Genomic DNA, 20425 nt, shown 5'->3' with positions numbered 1-20425 from the left:
TAACAATCAGGCTGTATATAAAGATGTTTAAGCTAGTTCTACATCAACAGTACCCTTGTAGAGTAAAATTACACTCACACATGGAAACATCAGTAATAACATAATAAATTCAAGACAATGAGTGAATATGAGGGACACAGCGGTAAATTTTTAAGCAGAATTTTCACTTTAACATAATGATTAAAAAAATTAAAAAATGACAACAACAATAATACTACTACTGCTATTACTAATGATAATAATAAGCATGACCATGATTATTGCTGTTGTCTTCTTGCTAACGTTAGGGTCAGTGCAGTGCAGTAGTAGTGGGTGGTGGACTGGGTTGTCTGGACAGAGGGTGTCCACGCCTTCCTCATCCCATCAGTCCAGTGTCCTCATTCAGTCCAGACACACACCAACTGCTGACAAGGTAAGAAATCACTAAGGCTCGTGTTGTGAAAACTAGTGTTTGTAAGATTTCATTTTTTCCAAGTCCTTTGTGTCAATCTCTGCGTGAGCGCGTATCTTCCCGAAGCGTGCGTCGAACCAGCTGTGCGCGATTTTCACTCTGTGAGCTTCTTGCCATTTGTTTGCTCTGCGCCTTTTTTTCAAAGTGGCGCGGCTTCACGGATCAGCTGCAGTTACTTGCGTCTTCATATTCGCCACCGGCCTCGGTGTTTGCAAATATTTGAGGATTATACGCGCTGCTAAAGTGACACAGTTGCAGCGGGAGTGCTCCTCTCTCTCTCTCTCTCTCTCTCTCTCTCTCTCTCTCTCTCTCTCTCTCTCTCTCTCTCTCTCTCTCTCTCTCTCTCTCTCTCTCTCTCTCTCTCTCACCCACTCACACACACACACACACACCTGCTTTTCCCAAGGTACGGCGTAAATACCAGTAGAAGCAAACTGCTTCAGTTTGTCGTGGCTTCATGGACTTTCCACAACGCCCTGATTGCTTCCAAGTCTAATTACACAGCATCTAAACTTGGACTATACCTTGTGCTGTAAATAATTAATCCTGATCTCTGATCCTTGAACTCAGCTTCATGAACCTTAAACAAAGGACATGGTTGCTGTCATAAATAACAGACTTAATTATTTTTTAGAGGCACCCTATAATGAAAAAAAAGTTCATATCATGGACACAATGATATTACTTACCTAATTTACAAATACATAAATAAATTAAAATCATAGTGCAATGCAAAAAAAATAAAAGTGTTTGCATTTAAATATGGGTGAACTCACAGTATTGCACTGGAAAAAGCTTCAAAATGAAGCCTTGTATGAAAGAAGATATTCTGTACGTACAGTAGAGTTAAGGCATTGTGTGGTGAGCCCGCAAGATCAGTTATTACTCCGCCAAAGAGGTTATGTGACATCAGTGTATGTTTGTCTGTCTGTCAGCAACATTACTCAAAAATGGACGAATGTATTTCGGATGAAATATCAGGGAAAGTCAGAAATGACACAGGGCCCAAGTGATTAGATTTTGGCAGTGATGCTGCTTGTAGTCTGGACCCGTGGATTTGTTAAATATTTCTGTGTCATTGCAAGATAGCAGCAAGGCGTCACTTTAACTTTGACTACAAGTGAATGCTACGTCAGCTGCCTGCTGACGATCACAAAGTTGCGATCCTACTACAAATCAGCCGTTGTGGACTTATCTATCAGAAATGATACAAGGACCGATCCCTTGTATCATTCCTATCAATTCCCGCTGCCCTCTACATATTTAGGTTACGTGATTTGGTATCCATACATAACGTACACATGAATAACACACCCCTGTGCTCAGCACAAGCTCATTTTGTTTGTGGGTATATCTACACTAAAAGGCCACATTCTATAGTGCCGTGTTTACAGCCACACCATCGGAAATGATACAGTGACTGAGCAGCCTTGGCGGAGTACTGTGCTCTCTGAGTGCTTTTCTTGTTGTATTAGTAATTTGCTTAATGTAATGCTTGAGTCTAAGACTACATTTTAATATACAAACAACAATAAAAGTCTTGGTGTGTGCATTTTTTTCCTTTCTCTCCATAGGTAATTCCATGGCGACCATCTCTCAGTCTACACACTTTGCTCTTCTTTTGTTGCTTAATTTCCTGTCTGTGTCACTTGCGAGTCAAGATGACCTTATAGTCAGTACTAAGCATGGGAAAGTTCAAGGGAAGTTGCTTTCAGTGTTGGGTGGTGACGTGAGAGCATTTCTGGGTATTCCGTTTGGAAAACCACCTCTTGGAAAACTGAGATTTAGAGCTCCAGAGCCTGTGGACAAATGGGAAGATGTGAAGGATGCTACCAAATTCTCCAGTTCCTGCTACCAGATGCCCGATACAGCATTTCCAGGTAGGACATGTGTTAACAAACATGGGACTCAATGCATATATATGTACTGTAGCATATGTTGTGAATATCCATACAGAAATTAAGAAAAAGATGTTCTGAATAATTTTTTTTCCCCAGTTGATCTGCTCTGAACAAAATTTCATTGTTTTATTGACAATGACCATAAAAGATTGAATTGAATCTAACTCACTTTGTATTTAGTGCTTGCCAATACCTAGTCCCAATGAAGATACTTTTGTCCTAGATATCACACACTCAAAGTATTCCAGATTAGCTGCAGTACCTGGCTGTGCCACTAAGTGGAGCCTCTTACTGTTGAACAGAGTATTTTGTATATGTATTGAGCAGTGTGGGGGGTTTGGCCAGTAAAGGGGAACCGTGATAAAGTCTTCTGGAATACGTAATGAACCCCAGCTAATGCGTATTTGTTAATTAAATCAAGCCAGGATCAATAAGGAAGGCATTTCTATAATCCAGTGGCATATGTGACAGCATGTGACTCATGTCTGTGGCTTAAAATGGCAATATCAGCACAAAATTACTGTCCAGTGTACTCAGTTTGGAAAGCAAATGAATCCGTAAATGACTGAAAATGCTGCATTTACTAAGAATATTAATACATTCATGAAAACTGTGAAACAGTGGATGTGAGCAAATGATCGGGCTTGGGTTCATGCTGATCAGTTCAAAAATCCTTCAATCTGCCCCATTCCTAATATTCAGTTTGTAGTACCATTTATTCATGATGTAACTTTACAGTTATTTTCATTGCCCCAGCCCTGCCTGGCAAATGGCCACATTAACAAACAAACAAAAAAAGTTCACCATGGTTTTAAAATGCAGCCTATTTGTTATGAATTTTAAATCTACAAGCTCAACCCCAGATTCACCTAATAACATTACTTCTCCAGAGTCACACAAAACAGCAGGCAACAGTTTACTGGCTGAGTAGTTTTAAACATAACTTGTAAACTGATCCTAAGTCAAAGGACTGTCCCTTTGAGTTGAAACATGAAGCAAAACTAAAGCTGCAACTCTTGTTTCAAACTCTGGTCATGGGGTTGACAGTTATATAACACTGTGTCACACATATTGCACACACGGTCACATACATACACACACCCAGTGGTTGTGACTGACAGATTTACTACTAGTACTAGTAACAAATCTTGTACACAAATCATAAGAAAACAAAGTTTATCAGTTAAGAATATAAAAAAATATGCGTATTTGTTTACATACGCACTCATAGACAACCAAATCAAATTCATTAACGGCCTACCCCTCATTCAACAGATGGAGGCTGGTTATGGATATATAACTATTTATAGACACAGCCACCTGTCAGAGATTGCTGGAAGCCAGCTATGACCAATGCCAGGCATATATGAAATGCCTAAACATACTCCAAATCTAGATATGACACCACAAATAGATATGCACACAAGGTATTGATATTTGACAGCTGTTTATGCTTTATACAAAGCAGTGCTGGCAAAAACTAAGTGAAACCACAAATATATATTTATGGATTTATTGCCACCATTTGATAGATGAAATTTAAGGGCTGTTTTACCTACATCTAATCAGTTTGGTTTTTTTTTGTTTTTTTTTTTTTACTGCAATGATTTGCCTCAGTGAGTTAAACTTTGATGGAGGTTTGAAGGAACAAAGACAAAAGTATCTGTCTATGGAAGCGAATGTGACTCAAAACTCAAATTCAAAAGCATTAGCAGAAATGCTTTTGCATTTCAAAGTCATGGCTGCACTTTTTGACTCAAAAATGAAATTAAAAAGCAATATTCCAAAATGCAATTTCATTTTCTTCTTCAACACTGCTCATTTTGTGACAAAATGAAAAAGCAAATGCAAATCACATTTGACATTTAATTTTCAAAACGTTCACCAGCAAAAAGGTAACAAAATTCAATTTGAAATGTCAAATTCGAAAATGCAAAGGCATTAGCAGAAATGCTTTTGCATTTCAAAGTCATGGCTGCACTATTTGACTCAAAAATGAAATTAAAAATCAATATTCCAAAATGCAATTTCATTTTCTTCTTCAACACTGCTCATTTTGTGACTAAATGAAAAAGCAAAAGCAAACTCAGAAATGCTTTTTCGTTTTCGTGCTCACCCCGCAAAATGTGTCTCAAAATTCAAACGCAAAAGCAATCTCAAGTGGCGCAGGTAAGTGACGTCACGGACCCCAACTACAACTAGATTTGACTGGAGACCATTGGAGACTCGACGTGCAAGCAGATGGCGACGAGTAGTCCGGTGTTCAAGATTAACTGGTGTTCCCATCAACTGGTGATATTCAGTGAGCGACAGTGAGCAACACATAGCATAGGTGACTGTACCGATGCCTGTTCAAAACACACAGACGTCAATAAACTGTTCCGAAATGTTCTTGTTGACAGCTTTAACATTGTCGTTATTGCTCTGTTTGGACTCACGGCTGTTGAGTCTACCAGTAATATACTCGGTTTAATGAGGACTTCCAGCTAACGGAGTGGAAATATCGCTTCACTGCGGCAGTGTGACGATCTCCATCACATTAACTGGTGACAGTCTGTGACCTCAGTCCGACAAAAACACCAAGAGAAGTTCTAATACCGTTTACTGAGAAAAGACACCAATTCCTTTCAGTATAGCACATATACTGGGGCAATAGCTCAGGTGACTGAACAGGAGATCTATAAACAAGAAGATAAACCCGACGCAGCGGCCCGGGTTCAACTCCAGCTCGCAGCTTTTTGCTGTAGGTTTTCTCCCGTTTTCTACTGCGGTCAAGTGAGCCGCCCGCACTCTGGGCGTTGCGCGGCTATTCTGTGTAGTACGGTAATGCGATCACAGGCGCTGAGCAGCCAGGCTGAGAGACGTCCGCTGCAAATACATCCAGTTATACAGATTTTGACTGTCCATATGTGGAAATCCTTAGGCTGTGACAAAGATCTCTCACTGTGGCTTTGTCAGGGGTCGTCCCAGCTACCACCTTGTACAATATCACCTGATTTTACTGTAGAATTTTAGATAAAATTAATGTCAAAGTATGCTGCAATTTCAATTGTCTATGTCCAAAATGGCTGATTTTAACTGTCCATATGTGGAAATCCTTAGGCGGTGACAAAGATCTCTCATTGTGGCCTTGTCAGGGGTCGTCCCAGCTACCACCATGTACAATATCACCTGATTTTACTGTAGAATTTTAGAGAAAATTAACGTCAAAGTATGCTGCAATTTCAATCGCCTACGTCTATAATGGCTGCTGCAGTTTCTGCTCCACCCTGCTACTTCCAGCTGCTGACTCACACCAAACTGCTTTGCCAAAGCCACAGTGAGAGATCTTTGTCACCGCCTAAGGATTTCCAGATATGGACAGTCAAAATCTGTATAACAGGATGGACTTTTGCCTCTGGACACTCTGGGGCTAACTAAGCTCTGGAATTATTGACATATTATGTCAATAAATCACGTGAAAAAGTTAAGTTTTTATCATGGCTAAACTGAACTGAACTGAGTATCAGCCATGATGCATCAACACAACTGAAATTGCAACATACTTTGACATTAATTTTCTCCAAAATTCTACAGTAAAATCAGGTGATAATGTACATGGTGGTAGCTGGGATGACCCCTGACAAAGCCACAGTGAGAGATCTTTGTCACCGCCTAAGGATTTCCACATATGGACAGTCAAAATCTGTATAACAGGATGTATTTGCAGCGGACGTCTCTCAGCCTGGCTGCTCAGCGCCTGTGATCGCATTACCGTATTACACAGAATAGCCGCGCAACGCCCAGAGTGCGGGCGGCTCACTTGACCGCAGTAGAAAACCTACAGCAAAAAGCTGCGAGCTGGAGTTGAACCCGGGCCGCTGCGTCGGGTTTATCTTCTTGTTTATAGATCTCCTGTTCAGTCACCTGAGCTATTGCCCCAGTATATGTGCTATACTGAAAGGAATTGGTGTCTTTTCTCAGTAAACGGTATTAGAACTTCTCTTGGTGTTTTTGTCGGACTGAGGTCACAGACTGTCACCAGTTAATGTGATGGAGATCGTCACACTGCCGCAGTGAAGCGATATTTCCACTCCGTTAGCTGGAAGTCCTCATTAAACCGAGTATATTACTGGTAGACTCAACAGCCGTGTGTCCAAACAGAGCAATAACGACAATGTTAAAGCTGACAACAAGAACATTTCGGAACAGTTTATTGACGTCTGTGTGTTTTGAACAGGCATCGGTACAGTCACCTATGCTATGTGTTGCTCACTGTCGCTCACTGAATATCACCAGTTGATGGGAACACCAGTTAATCTTGAACACCGGACTACTCGTCGCCATCTGCTTGCACGTCGAGTCTCCAATGGTCTCCAGTCAAATCTAGTTGTAGTTGGGGTCCGTGACGTCACTTACCTGCGCCACTTGAGATTGCTTTTGCGTTTGAATTTTGAGACACATTTTGCGGGGTGAGCACGAAAACGAAAAAGCATTTCTGAGTTTGCTTTTGCTTTTTCATTTAGTCACAAAATGAGCAGTGTTGAAGAAGAAAATGAAATTGCATTTTGGAATATTGATTTTTAATTTCATTTTTGAGTCAAATAGTGCAGCCATGACTTTGAAATGCAAAAGCATTTCTGCTAATGCTTTTGAATTTGAGTTTTGAGTCACATTCGCTTCCATATCTGTCAGCTGTTTTAGAATGGACTCCTAATTAGTCTATTCACATTGTGCTATGTGATTTTTCTTTCCAGGGTTCCAAGGTGCAGAGATGTGGAACCCAAAAACTCCTTTGAGTGAGGACTGTCTGTACCTAAATGTCTGGTCCCCACATTTCAACCATAGCCAGAACTCCCCTATGGCTCCTGTCCTTGTCTGGATCTATGGAGGTGGGTACCATGGAGGAACGTCTTCCCTGGACCTTTATGGAGGCCACTTCCTCAGTAGATCTGAAGGTGTTGTTGTGGTATCAATGAATTACAGGTAAGACGTGATGCAAGCAGAATACATAAAACACAAGGAGTGAGTATGTATATGCAGTATTTGTAACTGGAAACTCTATAATGGTTAACAGCAAGGTAACATATTTTTGCATATAATGGAAACCGTTATCTATGCTTATTTGGAATAACGTGGAATCAGTGAGAATGAGTGAATAGTGAATTGTATTCTCATTTCAATGGTATCAACATCTTTACTCTTTCTTGTGGTCATTCATGACAGACTGGGAGCTTTTGGCTTTCTGTCTCTTCCTGAAAACAAGAACATCAAGGGAAATGCCGGCCTGCTGGATCAGCGTTTGGCCCTCCAATGGGTAGCTAACAATATTGCTGCTTTTGGAGGTGATCCCTCAAAGGTAAATGTTTCTGTCTACTTTCCTAAAATCAATTGTTGTCCAAAGGATAAATAAGGTTTTGGTTAATGATTTGCTGTTGTCTCCAGGTGACTCTATTTGGAGAGAGTGCAGGGTCAGGATCTGTGGGTTTCCAGCTGCTCTCCCCTGGCAGCTACAGTCTTTTCCAAAGGGCTGTAATGCAGAGTGGCAGTCCTAATGCACCCTGGTCCACAATCAGCCAGACTGATGCCTGGGACAGGTATGGTCTGTTAATGGATTTTTTTGCTTCACATATTTATATGTAAATCTCTTCGGTCTAAATTCACACTAGCATACTTCAAGAACAATCAGATAGATTGCCTTGAAATTTGACACATGTATTGTTAGTCTCCAGAGGATGGATTAATATGTTTAACAATCCAATCTGCAAGAGAAAGGCTCAAAGATATGTCTGGCTTTCAGTGAAATGCTCTGTGGCTTCTATAATTGTGAAACAGAAGCAGTTGGAAATCACCATGCCTCTTCCTGGAGTGGGTCAAAATGAGTGAACAGTCAAATAGATCCTTGGTCAGGGAGATGACCTGGGACCCAACAGTCACTCTAACAGAGCTTCTAAGGTTCTCTGAAAACACGGGAGAATCGCCCCAAGAGGGATTTCATCCAGCTAAATGGAAGTCACTCTGAGTAAAATACATGTGACTGTCCAGTTGGAGTTTGTCAAACACCATTTTCAGGCATATTTCCCCTCGTTATGGCTATTGTGACTCTATGGGTCATGCTAACATTTCACTTCCAACTTCTGTTGTAGAGATTCAAGGAAATGAGATGTTGCACTGCAGCTTTGCAAAAAAATGCTATGCTTTACATGAAAGTAAAAGCACAGAAATTAGCCACGTAGAAGTTTTGGTTGGTCTATTTGTGGAAATTACCCAACTGAACTATTTACTTTGCGTATTCATGCACTTGCCAGTTTGCTTTCACAGGTGTGAAGGTTCATATAGCTTTCTGTTTAGCATGTGAAGAGGTAGTAGCAAACATGAATCTCAACATAGAATCCAGTTGTTTTTTTTTTGTTTTTTTTGGTGTAATAGGTTGTGCTTTATTTGTGGAGAGCTGACCATTTGGTGAAGGTCCAAAACACCATCTCCAGGACATCAATGTTTGTCAAAACCATAAATTCATGTGTTGTAGTTACACAAATGGGATTACACTCATCCATCTGTGGACAAATTGAGGTTTTCCGAGCACTAGAATCAAAAAGGTCTTGGTCTGTAAGGGCAAAAATTTTCCTCCTCAATGACTTCAGTGATGCAGGAACACCATCTGTTTCCTGAAATATGTTGTCTTTCAGAAAGGTCCTGTTGTTGTCTGCCTTTACCTCTATCCTCTGTGTCTTGTCTTCCATTTGATTTAGCCTCTTGTCTGTGCACTGTGATTCGAATAAAACCGTCACACTGAAATGACTTGTAATTGTTTACATTATTGTCCACAGGATAATCTGTCATTCCACTTAGCTAACCAGTATGTCCATCTGACACATGTAAACAAACCAGCATAAATGGATGAATGTACCAGTGAGTGTAAGTTTTCCCTGCTGGATATCAATGATGCAGTTAGCAAAATGGGTGTTTCAGATATCTAATTCTAAAGATTACTCTCAATTAGACGACTACTACCACTACCACTACTACTACTACTACTACGAATAATAATAAATGAATTAATTATTTAGAATATTTTGTGTGAAAAACATGATTTTTGTAAAGCTACAGAGAGCTAAGGTTTGTGGAACCCAGTATATACTCATTTCCCTGAATCTCTACAATATATAGGGCAAAAATTAGCATGACTGATAGAATTACAATAGCCACATTAATGGGAAATATCCCAGAATGAATAAAAAGATAAAACTGAATAATCCTTCATGGCAGCTAAAGAGCAGTAAGGCCATGTGAAAGACTGCATATATAGAAAATAAAAGAAAAAAAAACCTGGGTCCTGCAGTGTAGATTAATCAACCTTTTCAATTAAATGCTCTTCACTATTTTCCTTGGTCCTTCTATCACTCATCCTCTTCTCTTTCACCTCTTATCTGGCTGAAATGGTTCTTTCACATTCTTTATTTGCTCTTCCTTGTCATACCTTTTTCTTATTTGTCTTCATCAGTGTTCACCTTTCTCCCTCAAATTCCAGCTTATTCCTTCTTTCATAGATTTTTGTGCTCTCTTTTTGTTGTCAATATCCAGGTCCCTGATGCTGGCAAAATTGCTAGGGTGTCCCACATCTCATCCGGCTGTCGAGGATTGTCTGCAGCGGGCTGATCCTCAAAAAATCTCAATGAAGCAATACGATGTTCTCACTCCGCCTCAGATCTTAGCCTTTCCCTTTGTCCCTCATGTTGATGGAGACTTTTTACCAGATAAAGTTGAAGTAGGTGTCTGTGTTTTTGTGTATGTGGTTGGGTTAGAGTGTGGAGAAGTAATGTGGGAGCCTGTTTTTTCTGTGTTTTATCGATGGGATTTAATATATTTCTATTATGTCAATCACCCAATAAGTTAATTTAAAATGAGCACCATTCTAGTGATTTGAAGGCAAAATGACATGCAGGCATCGAGACTAAAGCCAATCTATGATTTGTTATCTGTATAAAGCTGGGCGACTGACTGGCTTGACTGCATTATAATTACTTTATTTCATGCTGCCACGCCTTGAAACCTATATGTATATACACTAACATTCTACTGACATATTTATATTTATTAACCTGTACCAGCAGACATGATGTAACCTGCAGATGATCAAAGCTGTACTGAATGGTTGACTGACTACACAGTGTTATTAGGCTCTCAGCAAAAATACTGCAATTCTATACTGTGCCTTTGTAATTATATATTGTTTACTTAGTTTGAAAAACTAATGGCCACCTTTTTTCTTCCTGCAGGTGCTGTTAAGTAGCAGTAACCTCCCAAAGAAAGAGCTGATGATAGGCGTAAACGAGGACGAAGGCACATACTTCCTTCTTTATGAAGTCCCTGGATATAACCTCAGCGGTCAGAGCCTCATCACCAGGAAGGATTTCTTGAAAGGGGTGCAGCTTTCATTGGCCCACGCAAGTGATGTCACAAGAGAAGCTGCCATTTTCCACTACACTGACTGGGCAGATGAGAACAACATGGTGAAAAATCGTGATGCGCTGGGTAGCTTGGTTGGAGACCAAATGATCGTTTGTCCAGTGCTAGACTTTGCTCAGAGGTAAAGAATAATTCACAGTTTTAATGATTCAGTATGGTCATAAGGTAAATAAGATCAAAAGTTAAATATAAAGATTACATTTGAATCATGTTTGTAAGCCTATCATTTAAATTGGCAACACCACATGAAAAAAACTAAAACAAAAAAAAAAAGAACACATCTACATCCTTGGGTGAGAAAAAACTATCCAAAAAAATATCCAGCTTGTGTAATCCATGAGGTTGAAGGCTTATAATAACAAAGGTCTTTACAGTGGTTTGTATTTAGCGAGTAACAATGTTAAACTCTGGGAAGTTAGCACTGAAATTTTTGTCTTTTATTTGGATGAGAATAAGGAAAACTGCTATCTACCGGTAATGTGCTCTTGTGTGTATTGTCCAACACGGCACCTTGCTCGATGCTGCAACATTACATTGTGCTTTGGCACTGCGACTACATCTGTGCAGTATCTCAATCAAATTCACAGAGGTGCTGCACTTTTCTACAGAGTGCAAAAGCCTATACCGGATAATGTTTTTTGGCTACCAAAAATGAAATCATCGTCTTTCCTTTGTTTGTTACCGTACATGTAATTTTTTTTTTTTTTATTATCTAAGATTAAGTGGACCATGCAATGCAAAAAAACAAAAACAGAACAACTGTGTATTATTTATGACATTTTCAGGTACTCAAAAAATGGTAGGAAGACTTTCCTGTATTTATTTGATCATCGATCATCTGTCAATCCTTGGCCTGCGTGGATGGGGGTTATGCACGGCTACGAGATAGAATTTGTCTTCGGAATGCCTCTGAATGTCTCCCTGGGATACACAAAGACTGAAGTTAACATGACCAAGAAGTTTATGAAACACTGGGCCAACTTTGCTCGGACAGGGTACGCATCACCAGATAGTCCATCAGTCGATTGAGCTGTGTGAGGACCCTAAAAACACTATTGAACTGCTTGATTTTCATTTTTTTATATCAGGAATCCAGGAATTGATGGAGCTAACTGGCCTGCATTTACCCTTGAAAACCAACAATATGTCACTTTGAACCCCAAGCATCCAGAGCTAAAGAGGATGATGAGAGCTAAAGAGTGTCAGCTGTGGGACAAATTCATTCCACAAATACAGAGCATCTCAGGTTAGACACACAAACACCCACATAACCCATGTCTGTCTGTCTGTCTATCCATGTTTGAAGTTATTTTTGTCTCTTTATCACACAAACAGAACAAGTTTGCAATAAAGAAACAACAATGGTAAAAAAAAAAAACAGACTCGGGAACAACTTTAGACACTGCCTTTAGAATTTTTTTTTTAATTGCAAGTATAACATATGTATGCATTGCCAAAGTGAATTATAATATCAGAGCTCCACTAATGATGCTTCTCTCTTAACCTACGTGTGGTCTTAACATAATCAGAGCTGATGGGACCAACTCATGATCAGCTGTTCTGGAAACAGACACTCAAGGCTCATCAACTCAAGAATTCAGGGTCATGAATCAGAGTTTGTTAAACCTACTTTCTGAAACAGACTCCAGCTCTGTCCTCTCCAGGAAATCCCTGTTTCATATATTAGGCATGGATGTTGGCAAGCTGTTACTCTGAACTAGACTGACCACTTACATTGTACTTGGAGTAAAACATTTTTGAGTTCAGTAGCTATAGTTATTCCCTCTAATCTTTTTTTTTAGTTGCAGACTTATTCTGTTTGATTGCATGATGAAGAATCAAAAGTAATGTCTTTAACACACACAGATACAAAGCCCAAACATACACATACAGTGTGCTACAGCTTTAATGGGAGTTCACTTTCTTCACTTCTCTTTGTTCAGAAATGAACAATTCAACATTTATAAAGCACTTGATTTAGCTTTTAATTATCCTTATTCCTATTAATAAGATATGAATATTAAGAAAATAGATGAAATGGCACCACTGCTGCCTGGGGTCATGGAGGGGTCGGTTTGTTCCTGTGCTTTTTTTTTTTTTACAGCTGTTATCATAGAGAAAGTTTTTTTCTGATCTTTGAATGAAAGTGAGTCAAGTTTGATGGAACAGCACGCGTTTATCAAAGTCAAGAATGGCCCTCAAGCATGAATCATACATCAATCACGGTCTAATTTTACATATGATCCATGATGATAAAGATGCAGAAAAATGAAACACATGGCAAAACCAGCAATCTGTTAATGCGCTAGAGAACCAAACAAAATTTCACAAGTCATGTTTTCAGGGGAGCTTATGTCCTACTAAGAGGAGCCAAGTTCCCCTCGGCTCCCCTGGAGTTCACTGCACGCACTCACACTCTCACACATGCAGACAGAACTCTATATAGTTGTGTGTAGTAGGAGGCATTGCGTCAGACTCTGCCAGGGAGGCGTTTTGCCTTGTTTAGCCTGTGGAGGAGATCTGTATCCTGGCTCGCTCCCCCTCTGCTTCACCACTGTTTTGGAGGTCTGAGTGGGAGGAGAGGAGGGTCAGTCATCACTTCACTGAACACTAATCACATACGGAGTGAATAATACTCAAACACCTCCAGAATGACCCTTACACTTTAATCATACACCGTATCGCTGGAGTTATTTCCAATAAGGCTGATCATGCAACATATTATACATATACATTTTGATTAATTTTACTAAAAGTGGCAGGAAAAGATGAAAGAGAATGTGACTGAACTCGTACATTTACATATACACGCGAGTCAGCTAAGGGAAAACGATCCTTTGTGGAAGACTACAATGTAAAAATCTTTCTGTACCTTTTTTCCGCAGATAAGCTGCTGACTTGTTCGAACAGAAGTGGGATTATACGCTGCAATTACATATTCCTCCTCATTTTACTGGCTATAACTTTTACCTATTGATAAAGTGAAGAGGCTTGTGTGCTGTAAAGCTCGGCTGATCTCCTACGTAAAAAAGAAGGAACGAACAAAACAGGGTCTGTACCACTGTTGTAAAACTTTTGTGTGACTATTGCTTCATTTATCTTTTCAAAGACATTGATTTTTGCTATTCTAAGTTTTACAGTATGATTTTTTTTAACATATATACGCCCTTGTTTGCTGCCACTGTGTATACAAAACAGGATGGTCTGCAAAAACATTATTTTCATATGCTAAAATCCCGTCGTTATGGAAAATGAAATACTTTGTGTTTTAAATTTGCACACCAAAAAGTGGCTACTGCTGACATGTAAATTTTAATACTGTTCAGTTACTTTTTTTTCATTGATGCCTTTCTTTTAAAAGTGAACATGTAAATGGTGACGACAGAAAGAAAATGCAAAATGTTTGAGAACACCCATATTGGGAAAAAAGATTCATAAACGAATACAATACCGTTGATTTGAAACAGTTAAATTAATGAGAAATATACGTTTCTAACCTGCCAAAAACACATTATATGTTTGTTTACAAGTACAATAACTCTCCCAAATGGCCGTCACTACTTATGGCTGAGGGAAGACTTATTATGACTATAGTATTATTGTTCTTTCATGTGTAGTAGATTTTATCACAAAGACAACCAGGAAAGTTAGCGATTGTGCTGATGTGTTGCTTGCTGCACTGACGACCACGTACGGATGAATAAAGATGTGGCTAAAAGGTTAAGATATTGTTTTGTTTTTTGTTTTTTTATTTTTAACATTTAAGTGATTTTTATGTATTTTATGGTTGATCAATTTTATGTTTGTCTAATAGACACGCAGACACACACACACAGGGAATTACATGTCTTTCCTTCATTTCTATCACACAATTACAAATACTAGGATTTAGGTATAAAGGGAACAAAATGCAAATTTCTCTAATTATATGGGGTATTAAAAATGGGTTAAAATCTGACTTTGGCTCAGCTATTGTAGCTTCACTAAAGAACAGTAATCAACAGCTTATTTTTTTTTTTTCTCACTTGCTACTATTGGAGACATTGTCAGGGATGTGGAGCAAACACTTCAGAGATGTAAAGATTTTTTCAGTGTGCTTTTTAAAGTTAGGTTCCCATAACATGTCAGAGTCCAAACAAGCTCTTTTCTAGTTTCTTTGGGTGTGAAAACTGTTAAGATCAAAATGCGCGCTATTACTGGTGAGCCCTGGCAACTGAGAGCATTAGTTAAAGAAAAAAAGTTATGTACAGTGTCTAAACAAACCTGGAGCTGTCATAAGGACTTGCTGAACGATGTGGTACACTTGTCATCAGAAGTGTTTCACAATTTAAGAGACTGCGCAAGTGTTCCTCATCCTGTCACGGAAGACAGTAATGTGATAATAAACAGTGTCGCCAAGCAAAGGTCAGATTGCTGATAGAAAAAGCTAATGAGATGTTGGAGAAAAATGAACTGCTTTGATTGAATGACCTTGAATTCTATTTAAAATCTTATGGAACAAAAGTAATTACTGTTTGAGCATCTGGTACAGCGCGTGTATGTGTGTGTGTGTGTTTGAGATGTTATTTAACTTGCGAAGACTTTAGATGAGACGCTAACATGTGCTGGATCTGCTGATATGTGTAACTCTTTGTGTTTTCAGCTACAATGAACTTGTTAAATGCCAAGCAATTTATTTTTGTCAGAATCTGTTTGCATCTTTGCCCTCCCCCCACACAACACACACACAACAAATGTAACCACATCTACACTCCCGTACAAATCACACACAATAGGTTAGGATTGCTCTTTTCTGTTTGACCTTTCACAGTGACTGTTGGTAAGATTATTCCTGACCGCTGTTTACAGGGCGTGGTGTATGTGTCCGTGTCTGACACTGTTAAAGGAAAGTGAGACACTACTGAGAGCAGGGGAGTTGCAGAAAGAGTGTATTTGGCAAAGGTGGTCTGTTGAGACATGACCGCTGGCAAACGTTTGGTATTTTCCAAAGCGAATCACATTGTCTTCAGTGTGCCTCATCCATAATGGATGAAGATGAAGACTACGAGGTGAAGCAACAGGGAGGCATAGATGGGAAAGGAAGTGAAAGAGAGAGAGGAACTACAAAGACAAGGGAGAGTTCATTGTCAGTGACTACAAGGAAGTCTTTAGAGGTACAGTAGTTAATTCAGACATTGCTTAGCATCTTCTGTACATTAAGTCAAGGTGATGCACCTCTCTTGTCATGTCTACATTGAAAGCTGGAACTGAACAACCAAATACACAACGTCAGTTTCTCCTGAAGTGGTGGGGAGGCAGTTTTTTGTCCTTGGCTGCATCTTGTTCTGTATTTTGGTGGCTGGCTGTGTGCTGGCAGGAGGGCCGGTGCAATGAGAGAGTGGAACTGGTAATCTTGGGAACAAAGCAACTTTTGATCTTCGAGCCTGATCCAAAATGGCCACATCTGTTTTGCCATTTTTCTCCTCAACATTCTATTGTGATTATGAAGAATCTGAGTATCAGGTGGTAGAGCTGGTCAGCTACAGACATCAGAGTTTATGTGTGAAGGAATGAATTGGATACATTATTAAGGGCCCCTTTTCTGCCTTGGCAGATAAGAAATATACTGTATACTGTGAATGCACTTCACTTTTAATGATCTCATTATGTTTGAGCAGAGCTAGGTGTTGATTCATTAACATGTGAACCATGTGTGTTGGTCCAACAACACAACACAGATAATTACAATATGTTAAAAAGATTAACTCAAGTCGCAAATGAAACATGTTTTTTTAATTAATGAAAACGCACTAGCAGCACTGGTCATAACAACAATACTCGCATGCTGATGTGCAACAGGTTGTCACCATCTTCAGCATGTTACCAAACACAAAGAAAGGCTATTTAAATAGGAATGCCATTATTGCACATACGCTACTGTTCAAAAGTTTGGGGTCACTTAGAAAGGTCCTTATTTTTTAAAAGAAAATCTTTTTTTTTTTCCAATGAAGATAATATTAAATTAATTAGAAATACAGTCTAGACATTGTTAATGCGGTGAATGACTATTCTAGTTGGAAACAGCTGATTTTTAATGGAATATCTACATCCAGTGTTTCCTCAGTGGGGGCCGGCTGCACTGGGGGCTGCAATTGGCCCTGGTTGGGATGTCTCCGTCTTGTGGCTGCCATCTTCTTGGCCAAGTCGAGGGTCTACAAGACTGTTTTGCTGTGTGGGCCCCTCACTGTCCTTGTGGCGGGGCATGCCCGGGCGGAGGCATCTGGCCCTGTGCTGTAGGCGGCGCCCCGTGCAGTCGGCCCCCTAGCGTTTACTGACCTGGCTCTTCTGTACTCAGCCACGTGCTTTTAAGATTACTTCATCTGTGTGTGTGTGTGTGTGTGTGTGTGTGTGTGGTGTGTATTCGGTGTGTGTGTGTGTGTGTGTGTTGGGGTTGGAGATGGGGCGGGGGGAGGGGACTGTTTTTAACATGTATAGCACTTTGTGCTGCATTTTAATTGTATGAAAAAGTGCTCTATAAATAAAGTTTGATTTGATTTGATTTGATACAGAGGAACATTTCCAGCAACCATCACCCCTGTGTTCTAATGCTACACTGAGTTAGCTAATCGTGTTGAAAGAATAATTGATTAGAAGACCCTTGTGCAATTATGTTAGCACATGAATAAAAGTGGGAGTTTTCATGGAAAACATGAAATTGTCTTGGTGATCCTAAATCTTTGAATGGTAGTGTAACTTTAGCATCAGCTAAAGTGCCTGACAAGTGAAACCATGACAAATCTCTGCCAGTCCATTGTTGTTGAGATATTACACTTAAATGTCTGTGGTGTCATTATACCTAAGATAACTATAACTTCATTACCTGATTATATCGGTGTGTTTTTTTCTCTTTTTTTGAGTGATTAACAGCTGCTTCACAGGAGGCTAGTTGTTTTGACTCGTGTCAGTGCCACAGTTTAGCTCTCAGACATGACACTTGGAGACAGATGTCAGGGGTGAGCTGTGATTAATGCACATGACAGTGACAGCTTCATTAATTAAGAGGACAACACCTCCCTCTGCGTGCCATGTGAAATTATGATTACCAACCCCCAGGTATGGTCGAGGCAGAAAAGGCTGTCGAAAGAGTGACAATGCCTGGTGCGAGAGAATAATATTTGTTTCACATGAGGCTGGAACATGTGGTGAGGTTTTAAGAAAATCGAGGTCCTTAAAAAAAAGGCACCACTTTGAAACAGCAGTTCAAGCTTTACATGAGATGTAAAGGACTGGCTGTGATTCACTGGACACTGTGTGTTTAGCAATCTTAGCCTTCCATGTGTATTCTGTGCAGTATATAATCAAAAATGGGTGAAATGCATGTTAGTTGAACTCCAAAATTTCTTGAATGTCTGCTTTTTCCATCAGTGTTTTCTTACAGTGAAAATATTGCACAACCGTAGACTACAGCGTCACTATTCATATCCAACACATCAACAAGACTGTTTCTTATCTAGGTCTGGCAGTCCACAAGTCCTTCTTCTGACAAACTTCCTTCATGCCCCTCCCTGACATATATCCAGGCCAACTGAGAGATGTCCTGTTTCTAGTTTGCCCCAGTGTCTCAGTCTGCTGTTAGCAGTTCACCATCCAAAGGAGGCACCCACTGTACATGTTTACTGCTACAACGAGGCGTAATTCTAATTGAAAAGGCACATGTTTTTGTCTGTCAGGTGGCACAGTATAGAATAGCTAACAAATGTTTATTTTTTCTTTTTTGTTTCATAAAGATTATGTAAGACATATGACACCTTGTTATTGATTTTGGTTCGGTTTCTGTGTCAGAAAAATACCAGGGGATGCATCACATTCTTAATGACTGCGAAGAATGATAACAAAGAGCATGAGAAAAGAACAGTTTTGGAAGAAAAGCTACATCTAAAGTAAACATGATGAAATAAATATGATTAAAAAATAAAAGTCTGAAAAACTGAAGCTCAATTACTTTTGAGTTTCAAGCCATGTGTAATGTACTCCTATTCAGACAGATGCACAGTTCAGTAAATTTGTTTAGCGATACCCAGCTTTAGCCAGGTCACTTTAGTGCATTTTTAAAACTTTTATGTGCATCTGTGTGGTATTTTGGTGCCAAGTGCAGGGTGCACAGGTGGGAGCAAAGGAACAAACAGGTTTGTTCAAATGAAGCAGTGTACAGTTAGTCTGTTGATTTATTGAAAGACGTGTCTCAGGCTTGGCTCTGAGAGTAGAAATCTGTAATCCATATGTGTGTCTGTTGCAACAGCAATCTGTTGCAATTTTGGTGATTTTACCAACAAGACCAAACTATATTTTTAATTAAAAAAAAACCCAGGCAACTACGTGTGTGTGGTTAGAACATGCATGCCTGTAAATCTGTCTGCATTAATCTATGATGAATATGAGGGATTCTTACAGTATCTGTTGTCCACAGCTGCATTATACTGTATGAAAAGCTTATCCTTCAGTTGATTAAATCCCTGCAGCTATTGGAAGGCAGGAGGAAACATGATGACAAATCTACAGCCTCCCATTTGAGTAGTGCCATGCCCACTGTCTGCCTTTTTATGAAAGTCCCTCTCTGCATAATCACGTCTCAATACATAACGCGTATTAGCAAGTGTGTGTGTGTTATATGTGTGGAATTCAATATGAGACTCTGCATTCCCCACATTTAGTAAGGACCACATGTTGTTGATTCAGTCCATGTGGACAGTACAGCCTTGCAGTTATAGTGAATGCAGAACAACCAGAGCTCGAAGAATCACCACTGTCATTAAAGTCTGCTGTTTGGGAAAACTACAGTTTCTCATTTAACTACAATATCTGGACAAAACACGCAGATCAGACGGAAGCTATATGGTGGCATTGTTCAACTGCAATTAAGTATTTCCCACTTATATATGACAGCATCAGTGAACATCAGTGATACAAGAAATAAGTGAAAGAGTGCAAGCCCAGTTCCTGGTGAATATTTAAGCAGCTTCTTGCACACAATTCAGATCAGGCTAAAGTGACAACAAACGCCATAGGTGTTCTCAAAACAACAGATATATGATCACACTATGTTGTCACGAGCACAGGTTTTAAACATTTGCCAAAAGCAATTGAGCCTTGTTGAGAAGTTGCCATGGAAATAGTAACTCCATCCCTGAAAATGGCTTAGATGTAAGTCTGCACCGTTGCTCGCTGTAGAATATGCAGATCTAAGTTTCTGCCTCTTTGTCCTCTCATCTCCACTACTTGCTGTAGCTTGAGCACACCAGGTCACGTAAGACTCTGCTCAAACACTGTGAAACTAGTACTTATTGGAGTAATTCAGCCATGTTTGAACAGGAAACTGATTCCAAAGAAGAATATTGATACAGAACGCCCCACCTGGGAAGTGGACAGGATTGGTTCTTTAGGTTTGTCACCAAATAAAACCCTGTCTGACTCTATAAAACTGTCATTGGGAAACTGCAGTTTAACCCTCAAGCGACCGAGTGGGGTCATTTATGACTCCAGCCACATATTTGCCATTTTTATATCTTTCATCCGAAAAATGTTTCCTACCATGAATTTGTCAATCTACTTGTCCTACAGCTGCTCATAGTTTTTGTTTTGCAGTGCA

General features: G+C 39.6%; 1 protein-coding gene across 1 annotated transcript; it reads left to right on the top strand.

Moving 5' to 3' along the window:
* Positions 1-258: 258 nt before the first annotated feature.
* LOC110963948 (acetylcholinesterase-like) lies at positions 259-14524 on the top strand. The gene is made up of 10 exons (XM_022212482.2): positions 259-412; positions 2026-2331; positions 7089-7317; positions 7558-7690; positions 7777-7928; positions 9916-10099; positions 10611-10921; positions 11586-11795; positions 11889-12046; positions 13686-14524. The coding sequence occupies exons 2-10, from the start codon at positions 2034-2036 to the stop codon at positions 13775-13777; spliced, it is 1767 nt and encodes a 588-aa protein (XP_022068174.2). The 5' UTR covers positions 259-412; positions 2026-2033; the 3' UTR covers positions 13778-14524.
* Positions 14525-20425: the final 5901 nt, after the last annotated feature.

This window comes from Acanthochromis polyacanthus, chromosome 13, assembly GCF_021347895.1.
Source record: "Acanthochromis polyacanthus isolate Apoly-LR-REF ecotype Palm Island chromosome 13, KAUST_Apoly_ChrSc, whole genome shotgun sequence".
In the NCBI taxonomy this organism is placed as follows: domain Eukaryota; kingdom Metazoa; phylum Chordata; class Actinopteri; family Pomacentridae; genus Acanthochromis; species Acanthochromis polyacanthus.
This window is presented reverse-complemented; position numbering and strand designations above follow the sequence as displayed.

Excerpts from the sequence above, each read along its gene's own strand:
- LOC110963948 (XM_022212482.2), top strand. The coding sequence starts at position 2,034 with ATGGCGACCATCTCTCAGTCTACACACTTTGCTCTTCTTTTGTTGCTT. Across the intron at positions 10,922-11,585 it reads GTGCTAGACTTTGCTCAGAG|GTACTCAAAAAATGGTAGGA; the intron begins GTAAAGAATAAT and ends TGACATTTTCAG. Across the intron at positions 12,047-13,685 it reads ACAAATACAGAGCATCTCAG|ATAAGCTGCTGACTTGTTCG; the intron begins GTTAGACACACA and ends TTTTTTCCGCAG.